The sequence below is a fragment of the Opisthorchis viverrini genome (genome assembly GCF_000715545.1).
Source record: "Opisthorchis viverrini unplaced genomic scaffold opera_v5_16, whole genome shotgun sequence".
Classification (NCBI taxonomy): Eukaryota; Metazoa; Platyhelminthes; class Trematoda; order Opisthorchiida; family Opisthorchiidae; genus Opisthorchis; species Opisthorchis viverrini.
Genome location: NW_008751672.1, coordinates 3,215,070 through 3,226,445, shown reverse-complemented (window position 1 = coordinate 3,226,445; position 11,376 = coordinate 3,215,070). Strand labels below are relative to the sequence as shown.

At 42.0% G+C, this 11,376-nt stretch overlaps 1 protein-coding gene across 1 annotated transcript in view; it reads right to left on the bottom strand.

Moving 5' to 3' along the window:
• The window catches only part of T265_01529 (hypothetical protein), a gene marked incomplete at both ends in the record, with an annotated part of 39,262 nt that overhangs the window by 24,471 nt on the left and 3,415 nt on the right, over positions 1-11,376 (bottom strand). Inside the window, one exon of the mRNA XM_009165570.1 lies at positions 3,074-3,103. Within this exon, the coding sequence (XP_009163834.1) occupies positions 3,074-3,103 (30 nt within the window). The remainder of the gene's footprint in view (positions 1-3,073; positions 3,104-11,376) is intronic.

Below are 11,376 nucleotides of genomic sequence, written 5' to 3'. Positions count from 1 at the left end.
ATGCATGCATTGTCACGCTAGCTGAGGCAATTTGTCTTGGTGAAGATTTGACGCTTGACACGAGACTACGTGAAGTGATGAATGTCCGTTTATGGGGAAGAGGAGAGAGCGACTTCCAAAAGTAGGCGTTCCATATATACTATTTTCATTGGTAGCTAAAAAGATCACATTTCTGAGTGAGCTAACGATCTCCCCAAATTTTTATCAGATCAACTTGGAACTTTGGTCATTTCAGTCAGTCACCAAAGATGGAGTTATTGACAAAACTCGATAAGATATATTGTGTTGCATAGCTGCATCATCAACTAGCTTATCACTAAACAGGCTATCACAAAAACACTCCATTTTTCCCCAGTTCCCCTCCGTACCATAGGACATGGACTGGGGCTAATATAGTTTGTTGATGTTTCAACCTACCTTTGCATAGACCGAATTGCTGGGTTTCGGACTTGGGTCCGGCTAAATCAAATGGTGTGCCCTCCAGAGATGTGAAATGCTGTTACAATCACCTTATAGATTGGCGAAAACAGCTATGTGATCACTACTCGATCTGATAGTGTTTCTAATGATAGCTGGTAAATGTTGTATCGTGGGTGGCCGCCTATTGGTTACACCTGCACTGAGCCTGCCAGACTACGCGATAAGAAAACAGAGAACTCGGGAAACGGTTGTATTGCCAGGATGAAACACACAGAGCTTCTGAATAAATATATAGAGTGACTAAACGGCCAAAATGTGGTCGTCCACTCGTTCGTTATGTACAGCCAATGGCGGTGTTCCGCTCTTGAACACCTTCAGCCCCACTCCACTGGTCTTATGTTGCAAAGTTGGGTTTGGTGAGCTCCGCCAGCGCACCTGCTTTCCGAACGAGTTGTACCGATGGTGACCTTGAGGATGCGTCACTCTCTGCACGTGTACTTTCTCCATGTCTGGGCGCGTCCTGACATGCCTAAGATGGACGCCCTAGAAATTGTGATGCTTAGCTATACGTAACTGATCAAATCCAAGAATAACGTGATCGGTAAGTGACTATGATCTCCTACCCACGCAACAGAGACTCGACTATAAACCATCCTTTTGGCCAGAGTGAGTCATTTCACCTCAATCAACTCTGTCTTAGTTTAAGCAGGGTAGAATACCGACACAGAATTAACTAGGGAACATGTGTCCGAAAGATGGTCGGAAAAAAACGGATACCAACATAGTTTTTCAAAGCCGCAAACCTCAGAAACCTGTTGAGGTCTTAAGAATTGAATAAAAGAGTTATGTTAAGGTAAAATAACACTTTTGCATGCTGACTCAAATCGGAACCGTCGTCAGTTGAATGCTACTCATACGGAATACAGCTCATCCTAATTATCCACTGAGTATGAAAAGTCACTGAATGAATTGTAAGTTAGGAAACGCGGGATCAAAAAGACCTAGGAGACCTAGGATGATTTCGCATGGGTCTTTTGCCTGAATGATGCAATCGTCAGCAAGAGAAATTTCATTATTTGAACTGTTCTGGTGGATAAGATGAGAAGTTAGACTGTTTTTGTTGTGTTTGGCATAGTTTTTTTGTTATGGAACTACTTTGCTGGTGATGCTAAACCCGCGATAGACAGTAAAATTATACTCCAGGTATTGAACGATTTATTGCTTCCGGCGATCTCTGGGGATGGACACGGATATGTGAACTTTTATTCCGATGACGTATCCATAAACATGTCATTTCATTGAAATTTTGTTACCGATTTACATCCGGTGAACCGGTCAGAGATTCACAATAAAAACTACAATGGAATTTGTTGACAGGGAATTTTCTTCAGGATTTTATCCTTCAAATAAAGTAGGTCGCTCTACGCTAAACAGCCAGGAAGCAGTGTACAGATGTTCTATCCCTGCTGTGAATCTTTAGTGATGCGCACCTCATGAGTTTCTAGGACGATTCGAACTCACAACCTGGTCGCCTGTAATTGAGGACTGAACGTTGGACCATGAGCAGCTGTTCAGCAATTTGATTGATTCGGACCTAAATAGTACATAGCACCCCTCATTCATTAGTTACTGAATTCACATCACTTAGTGGTTTGTTGACTGACTTCTGTGTTAACGAACGGTTTAGCGTTCTAGTCTTCTAGCCCTAAAGGTCATGGGTTTGAATCTCCACGGGGCTTCGTAAGATGCGCACTTCTGATTACCAACAAGAATAAACAGCTAAATATAGGCTATTTAGCATAGACTGATTCCACTTACAGAACGAAATCTCTCCATATTACCAATCTTCCGAATCAGGTCCCTTTGTGGCATATGTATTTGAAGTAGCCACACTCATTGAGTTTATCCTCTTGCTGGATTGTGGGTAAAAGCTTCCGAGTTTCAGTATGAATACCTTCACTAGAAGGACACGAATGTATCGTGTTGCTTCTAGGGATGCTGGTCTGTCAAAGAAAACCGTGTAGCTGACCTTTCAAGGGAAACACTCGCAGCAGCTTTTTGTGCGCCGTTGAGCAAGAGTCACCACTACAACTATGACTGGGTGAGGATTTTGGCTTATGGTTGAATTGAATTTGGAATCCGATGTCCACCTACAATGTGAGATGCATGACTGATCAGATTGCGTCACTTATTCGTCAAGGCTAAAAGGGTGTAAATCAGATCATGGAACAACACAACTGGCTAAAGCAGAACAGCCGGGCTAGTCTAGCCAAAATAGTTTAAGCGAGCAGTATCTGCCTGTGTGTTTGCACTCTGGCGTACGTGGCACTTCCAGGCCAGATGACCGAAAGGGAGTCAGTGATCAATTGCCATTTGATATAGTGACACATGTAGGGGACCAGCGACTTTCTGAAGGCTTCTACGATCACGTAATATCGAATGCCCTCATGATGTGGATAAATTACACCGTTTACTGATTGACGCATGTCCTCACTAATATGATTTATAAGAAAAATGACAAGTTTTCTGAGCTGATGTTGCATAGGTCATTGAAGTTGGTGTTGAGTTGATACTGCGTATCTTCAAGACATTGGTCTAACCAGTTCAACTCCAATCGTGATGCGATTAACCTGGTTAATCGATATCAACTTACCATCATTGTAAAATCGCGCAACGTTCCTCGCTGAAAGAGGAGAAGGTTGTTTTGAATTCAGGTGGACTGGACTCTGCTCAGTACGTGGTGATCGAAATGCAAAACTAGTTTCACTAGAGTTTAACCACCATCATTCATCCTCACTTTACTACCACCCTGAACTGAGGTCGGCGACCGCTCGATGTTGGCATTGCGTGTAGAAATTGAACCTGAACTCAGAGAATGAATCTTGCCACTTTCGCCTGATGACCTGTATTCAGGAAACAATGCATATTGGATAGCGTCACAGAAGCGACAACTTCTACTTTGTACTTCTACTTTCTACTTGCAAGCACTTAAGGCCCACATGTTGATACTGAGAATCGAGAGGACCTTGAGAATCTTTGTGGAGTGTAAAATTCCAGAGGAAATTCTGATTAGTCAAATTCCTGACTCATATCGGTGACAGCCTTTGACCAAGCAAAACCCACTTGAAATCATATGCACTGTGCGTATAAGGGAATTCCTTATCAAGACAAACGGTGTGGTGGATTACTCTTCCACGACCAACCATCGGTTGGTTTCACGTGGAGAACTAAATGTTTCTCGTAGTGTACGCGTGGCTGTGAGTGAAGCGTCAACGACAAACATGTAACGTTACTGGAAAATCGGTGAGGAGAACTTGTTCGGAGACACTTTTCGTTTCTCTCCGCGTGTAACCCCGAGGAAATCGCAATCAGAGCGCCCAAACTAACCCCCTAGCATGGAGTCACTTATGGGTTGAAACGATCGTACCAATAAAAATTCCTATGCTGCCTCTGCTCCGGGCTCACTTGTTGAAAATACTTCGATAACTTGGGCACCAGCCTAAAGCACACTTCGATTAGCACTCGTGTCAAAAACGAACGGCTTGTTCAGAGTTCAAGTTTACATATTCCAAATTTGCTATTTACATTTGAAATAAGAGTTTGACGCCTAAATGCGGTAGCGATATTTTTCCTCCTGCGTTTTTACTTGCCTCAACGCAAATTTTGACAAGTATTCGATAAATTAACCGGTCTAATGATGAAGTTATGTGTTTAACATTTTCTACCATTTTGCGGACTCTGAGAGTTACGTTTTGCCGGAGTCTAAAACTCTCTTTTGTACACGTGTAATGTACACCTAATGGGCTAAAATGTGTGCTTTCTGTTTTCAGTAAGAGAAGGGATCAACCTAGCATGAATTCTATTCATTCGTGTTCGAAAGCAGGATCTGAATTCCCTCTGAAATGCTTCAATCCCGGAAGTCAGAGGAAAAACAACTGACGTTCACTCACGAGGTAAACTTGACGGAATGATAGTAAAAGGAAGGCTGTAATTGCCTCTTTTTAGTGTTATGACCAAACGCCAAAGCCTTCGTTTTCGTTTAATTATTTCGCTTTGGGATGAATACATTTCTGGACAACTACACCATTCGCTTTTCCCATCGGGTCTTTTGAAGTGCACGTGAAGAGTGACATCTCTCACTGCCAGATAACTGGCAGAAACGGATGTAATTGTGTTCTGCGTGGTGAGTGGGGTAGCACTTGCCCATTAAGTGATACTTGATTCATCACAACAAGATGTACTGGTCTGTTTTATGGAAAACGAGCGAGATATGGTTTTATGTGGGCCTGGGACGCTTCAACAAAACAAAGTAGGTTTTGCGATTTTTTTCCACATCGGACATATAATTAGTTCATGGTTTTTAAACGTGTTTAAATATCTTTTGTGTGCTTGCCAAACGGAATAGGCGCAGTGCTGTTTACTTTTGCCAGGGTTCCCCATGAATGTCAAGAGTGGCTGTGTCATTTTGTTCCAGATTTTCCTAATGATTTGTTCCAAACCACAGATTTTTGAACTGCACAGTAATTTGGTTTTAACGGGACCAAAATTATGCCAGCCTTATCTCTCTTCTTATGGTGTTAAGCTAGATTCAGTTGAGTCTTCCGTTAACACCAGTTTAGTTTGCAAATGAGTGTATTTTGCAACTTTCGTGGAAATTTGCTCCAAATAGAACATACGATTGACAAGAACCCGAGGACTGTGTGTGCTTGATAAGCTTTCCAAAAGAAGGGGTGGGAAACGATTGTGAAATTTCAAGGCGTTTTGAGCAACCCTGTAAGTAGCTTGGTTTGCAATTGTTTTCAAGACTTTTCTGTAAAAATATCATCTTGATTGGTTCCTAGCTTTTTCACAATTAATTTTCGTTAGCTTCCCTTGAGTTGCGGTAAGAATCATGTGGGAGTTCGTCTCAAGCTGACAGGAAGGATAAAGAAAATATCATTTATCAAATATCCATAAAATTTGATAGGGTTTTACCTGTCATATTAATGTCATGGCAACTGTGACGCATCTAAATTATTGGGGGAATGTGGGGATATCCTATTAGAGATCTTGTTATCTCACCAGTTGTGTGAAAGTAATAAACCGATGTATGATGTGAACCGATCAAGGTTAAATGAAGCCAAACCAAGTGTTTAGGTATTGCTTGTAATCGACGAGGTTCATCTTCAAAATTTAGATGATTTTTCGTTCACCAGACCCGAATAACGAAGCATGTGTCAAGGGTACGTTCGGGTAAGTTCTAAGTTGCCCGGTGAAATAATATGCATCGTGAGATAAAAATTGTGGACGTGTAGAGTTGGCGGCCAGATGAGTTCATGATCCAAGTGTCGTAATTGTTGTGTTCGTTGTTCCTCGTGAGCTTGCGCAAAGTTGTCTCCATGGCTGTTCTACGCTTGATCTTGACATTGTCTACTCGGCGTCCAATTGCTATTTCGAGTTCTGTCAAGTGCTGTGGACTGGTTTTGGCCAAAAAAATTTGTTTTACTCTCAGTGAGTGCTGTTTCGTATTTCCTGAGACAATTTTGGGCATCTGTTACCATTAACTTCACCATTCGTCTGCCATGCTGTCTCGCTAGGGCCCACGCCTGCGGATGGTCTAATGCCGGTCTGTGATTAGTACTGGGTGGCAGCACGTTCCTACGTTCCTAAGTTCCTACACTTCCTCCATAAATGTCTACGTAGGATTGTGGACGTGTTTTGTGTTCTACTCCCCAGTTTGGTTTGCCTTGTTGTGGAAAGCAAGAGAAGATGATCGATCTGATAACTGCGAAAAATCGCAGTACTGACTTTGCGCTTAGTAGCTGGTGTCACTCGATTGCGTTCACAACACGGTCTTGTCCATGCTGTATACATTACATAGCGGTGCGATAGTCGTTATCTGTGAACAGTATAACGTTACAATAGTAAATTTATGGTTAAACGCTCAAAACATTCTTCTCTAGTAGCAGAACTCTCAAACTGGGTCATAGAGTCAGTGGTGAGGAAGAATGATGCCGCCGGCTCCTTTGCAAAGTGTATGGACTTCACTGCCCTTGTGGTTATGCTCCGTCAGGATTACACGGTTGTGGAAATAATTAAGGCCAGATAGTCATTTTAGGGGCGTCAAAACATTGCTTCTAAAAGTGTATTGTGGTTCGGAATTCCCATGCTGTTTCATATCGGCACCATAGTTATAGACTGTATTTTATGGAAACAAAGGGAAATCGCTATAAATGTATTTTTACAACGATCAAAGAAATTTTCACAAGAACTGAAAAGCGGTGAACTGAAAAATACTCTATCTTGATTGGCTCATATTCTGAGCGATCAGGACCTGTCTCATTCTGGTCCCCGGCCAGTCCGTTGTGAATCAGCCCAATAGACATGAGGTTCTACTGATTTGAACTGCTCGTATTCGTGCAATCAAAGCAACTAATACAACTGTAAACAATTTCGGGACCTATCCTTTCAAATTTTTCCATTCAATGCACAGTTTGGTTTTTCTAGCGAATAGTTCACAATATAGAATATCGTAACAAACGAAGCATGAGGAGGTATTTGAGCATACAATTCAGTTCAAATTGGTAGATTTAGATGGATTCGGACGAGCTTCCTTTTTAAACCAAATTATTTAGCGAAAAACCTTTGTGTTTCATTGATTTTGGATCACAGCAGCTGAGTAATTATACCCTAAGGAAAAAACTAACAGCCACCAACGTGTCCCTTCCATGAATCATTATCTTTTATGATGGGAAATCGCAAATTCCTCCCGCTCCGTCAAACAGTGTGATCCGCTTCATTATGAATTACGATTTGAGGACTGTGTGTTTTTCTCCAAGAAAATTCGACATCATAAACAAGAGATTTAGCTGAGTCCCAAGTGAGTCTGTCGCAAAACCAAAGTTGTTTGCATATGTGTCTGTTTCGCCGAACCAACAAATTTATTTCCGTAGTGGAGTTCGCTTTTCAGTAGGCTGTATGTACAAACAGTAACTGAATCGCAAGTCTTGTTGAAGTTGACCCATATAGGCTGGGGAAACGTCAAGCTGAGCGTGAGAATCACAACTACCCTGAACTAGGCTGGTCACCATACTGGCGGCGGATCGATAAAAATGCAAGCCAGAATGAAAGTAAATTGTTCATCAATAAGGCACACTGAATGGTAGTTCCAAATTATACGTAGCTCAGTTGATTTCGTTGGTTGTCGATCAGGTGAAGATTGATGTATTCCATAAGTTAGACAATCTCCTCCCTGGCGTCTCTTTAAAAAAACCCAGGAGATACTACTGATACTTGGTACAGTGAGTGCTTCCTTCCCACCTGTGAGAGTTCACATAGCTTACGAAACTGTCTGCTATCTCTTGACTTGACTAACTTATTGAGGGAAAATTTTCTCGTGAGTTCATTGGTCCGCTTTCGTGTTGGTTTTTGGTGCTTTGTCATTTGATCTGAGTAGCTATCGCGGTGACCTCCATTTTCAGCAGTTTTACTTCCCTATTTTAACCACCATCCTCTTTTTATATTACATTATAGAGGAGAATGTCGGTAGCTCAGGTAGGGTAAATGGTCGTTGGCTTGTTCGCTGAGCTGGGCAATTAGGTTGCAAGCGTTTCATCATCAATCGAGGTGACATCATCAGTGCGTAGTTGTGCGTAGCCCACCGCTACGCAATCAACTTACTTACTTACTCACTTGGCCTGACGAAGCTTTTGTGTCAAAGGCCGGAGAAGAATTGGGGAAACGCTGACCAGTAAACTGATTCGTGATAGCAACTAACGCCCCCATGGACGAAGACCCCTGAACCCAACTCACTAAGGGTTAACGACACTGGCGGAACTAACCCAGTCACGCAGTCAGCGACACTCAGGCATCAAATCTACCGCTTTGAATACACAGCTACCAAGTTTCTAAACTGGCCAAACACAATCGACTTAAAGGCTTGCTTGTATGTCTCAAGCTCTCTCACTTTCCGGTGATCGAACGTGTAGCGGATGGAACCGATACACCTATGGTACACACTTTATGACTGAATGATCTTCGGGATCTCACTTACACAGTCATTTAATTAAACGAAGCATATTAGACGATCCAGTGTTGGCTGTTCCAGTGACAATGAAAGGCCCATTCTGTCTGTGGATTTTTCCTGCATACTCCCCAGAAGATTAACGTAGCAAAAGTAACATCCAACTGAGTAAATATCACCATTAGAGGACCTGAAAATAATCAAGCTTTATAATTGGGATTTCAACCAATGATAAGCGGTAACAAGCAAAACATATTTCAAATCGCACTGCTCACAGATAAGGTCAGCGGCCTCTTTGTGTTGTGAACTTTGAGTGTAAACATCGGGCGACCGAAGCTTGTCAAATCTACCCAGTACGTCCGAACTAGGATGAACCGCATGGCCGTTCGTGGCTCCTAGCCGTAGTGTTGCTTAAGTGCGTGCAGTCCAGGAAAGACGTTGAAATGTATAACAGAATTTTAAAGCTTGTTGTTTCAACATCTTAGTTGTAAATATACCTCCTGTTACGTCGTAAACAGCCAAGTGAATTTCACAAGGTGACCACGTCATACTTCATAAAATAGTTTTGCCTCATTGTAGGCTTTGCACAGGACTGTGACCGTTCATGTGTGTTCTATGAGATACCACCAGTGATTTTGTTATCCAACCTTATCAGAGATTCAGTTCACAACTGCCACAACCTCGTTTACCGAAAATCTAGACGACTTTTTACGAAAAAGTGTATTCTGACTTGGCTCTACTAATTTCGTCCAGCCCGTGTTAGCATATCAGAGCAGTCAGGTGGCCACTGCACTAAATGTGTGGATGCAATTAGTCACTTTCGTCTTCTCGGTTCATCCAGTCTTCTTAAAGTGTTTTGCGAATATTCCACTGAAAGATGGTTAAATTCCGGTCAAACGCGATGTGTACATTGGAAGCATATTGCCAAGCTTTGTTTTACGACCAACACTTAGCTACGATTGCTAAAAACTTTGCCTTGTAGAATGAAGGTAGACGTTCCTTGGATTTTGCGATCATGTTCACTTTTCTTGAATAGGCAAAAACTGATAAAACAGCGCTACATCCTTAACTTCATGCAAAGGTATTTTCCCCTAGTGGGATGGTGCGCATCCAAGCAAACCCGTTCCATTCGTACCTGATGATCCACTTGTTTAATAACCCTGAGGAACAGTGGGATATGGTTTGACAATAAGATCAGTCAACCGCTGTTTTCTTCCCTAGATGAAGACATTCTTGCCAACGGATGATAGTTGAAGCATTCAACCTTTGTGAATAAACGTGATAACATTTCATTGATAACAATCTGCCGCGGATGACAGTTATCTGTGCGCAAAACAACTGCCTCTCACTTGTCCGTTTTGACAAGCACTTCTGCTGAAGCGACTGTTATTTCTTTCATCACTTGTGATCAGATTATGTTGATTGAAAATGCTGTGAATAAGCGTGCAGTTACGCTATTTCTAGGACGACTAATACAAACGAAATTCAAGGTGCTGGGTAGGTTATCTATTATCTGGTCTCCCAGATGTAATCTTGCTCAAGGAGTCAGTCTCTAGTCCAATGGCTGAGAATTGCTGTATACAGGTTCCGCCCCCTTGGTATTTCGTGTCCTTTGTGATCGATTCACCGTTACTTTTTATGAAATACAGTCCACTATCTTCTTCAGTTTGTGGCGAATTGGAAAGAATGCTTCTCTATAAACCCTAAGCTGAATTATTTTGGATACTGTTCAGTGTTATGGTGATACGGAAAATACAAGTCAACATGAAGATGCGATGTGCTCCGTTTTATATATATATATATTTTAACGGACTAAACTCTGTGTCCTTTATTCGGACCAAAACAAGGAAAATTTTTCTCCTAATCATCACGATTTTTTCTTTCAACCTGGAATTTCATCAGTTTCACCTAGAAACAGGCCACCCGAACTGGTAGATTTGTGGAGCATTTCTGGTTTACAAACACGCAATGTAGTTTCTAATGCCAGGATACATAATTCAGGACTTCGACGTCCACACTTCCAAAGAAGACAGTTTTCTCGTGTGAGTACTATGGAGATATCTCATTGGAATAGGTCGATTCAGTCCTGGTGATTGACCCAACATAGGGGTTAAGAACTTAGTGTACGCCACCAGTAAAACAGACAGTGTACGTGGTACTGGGAACGACAATAGAACCACCTCATCTTTTCAAATTCTTCGGACATCCTAAAAGTCATGAAACGAGTGACTGTCATTTATTCTAGTCCCGATGATCCTCTATGGGCATGTTTTTAATCAAACACCGCATTTCAGATCGTGTACCAAGTGCCACAAACCCGGCCTGAAGCAGTCAGGTTGCTCGATCTCACGATCACCGGGACTATCGCCATTCGACTCCTTACGCCCGAACTTTGTGCAGAGAAGCGATCTGAATTGGCCGAATAATACCCATGACTCACACAACTCAGCCAATTAGCCATATATTGGATAATCTTTGCCCTGACCAACATCTCCACACTTACCTGTTGGTTTACAGTTGGCTCAATTTCACTATGTACGATCCCATATATTATCTGTACCAACCCAAGATGAATCATTGAAAACGCCCAGTTTTGTCTAGTGTTCCCTTTTCCGGTGATGAGGTTGGTGAACCACCTATTGTATCATTCACCAATCTAGTTTTTTTGGAGACTGACTTTCAATAATCAACTCGGTAAGTCAAGCTCTTGAGAGACACTTGCCACCACAAAGTAGTCTATTTGGGTGCCAGTATAACTTGCTAAGAAGGGTTTTACAAAGTATTAAGGAAGAGAGAGAAGGAGTAAATTACTTGAAAGCCGCACTTAACAACTAACTGCCAGAAAACATCTCCGGTCTTTCGCCAACTGACAATTTTCAAGTCAAAATGTCCCATTTTCTCGATGAAGTTAGAGCCTGATAACCTAATTGGGGCCCAATTTCCTAACACTGCTG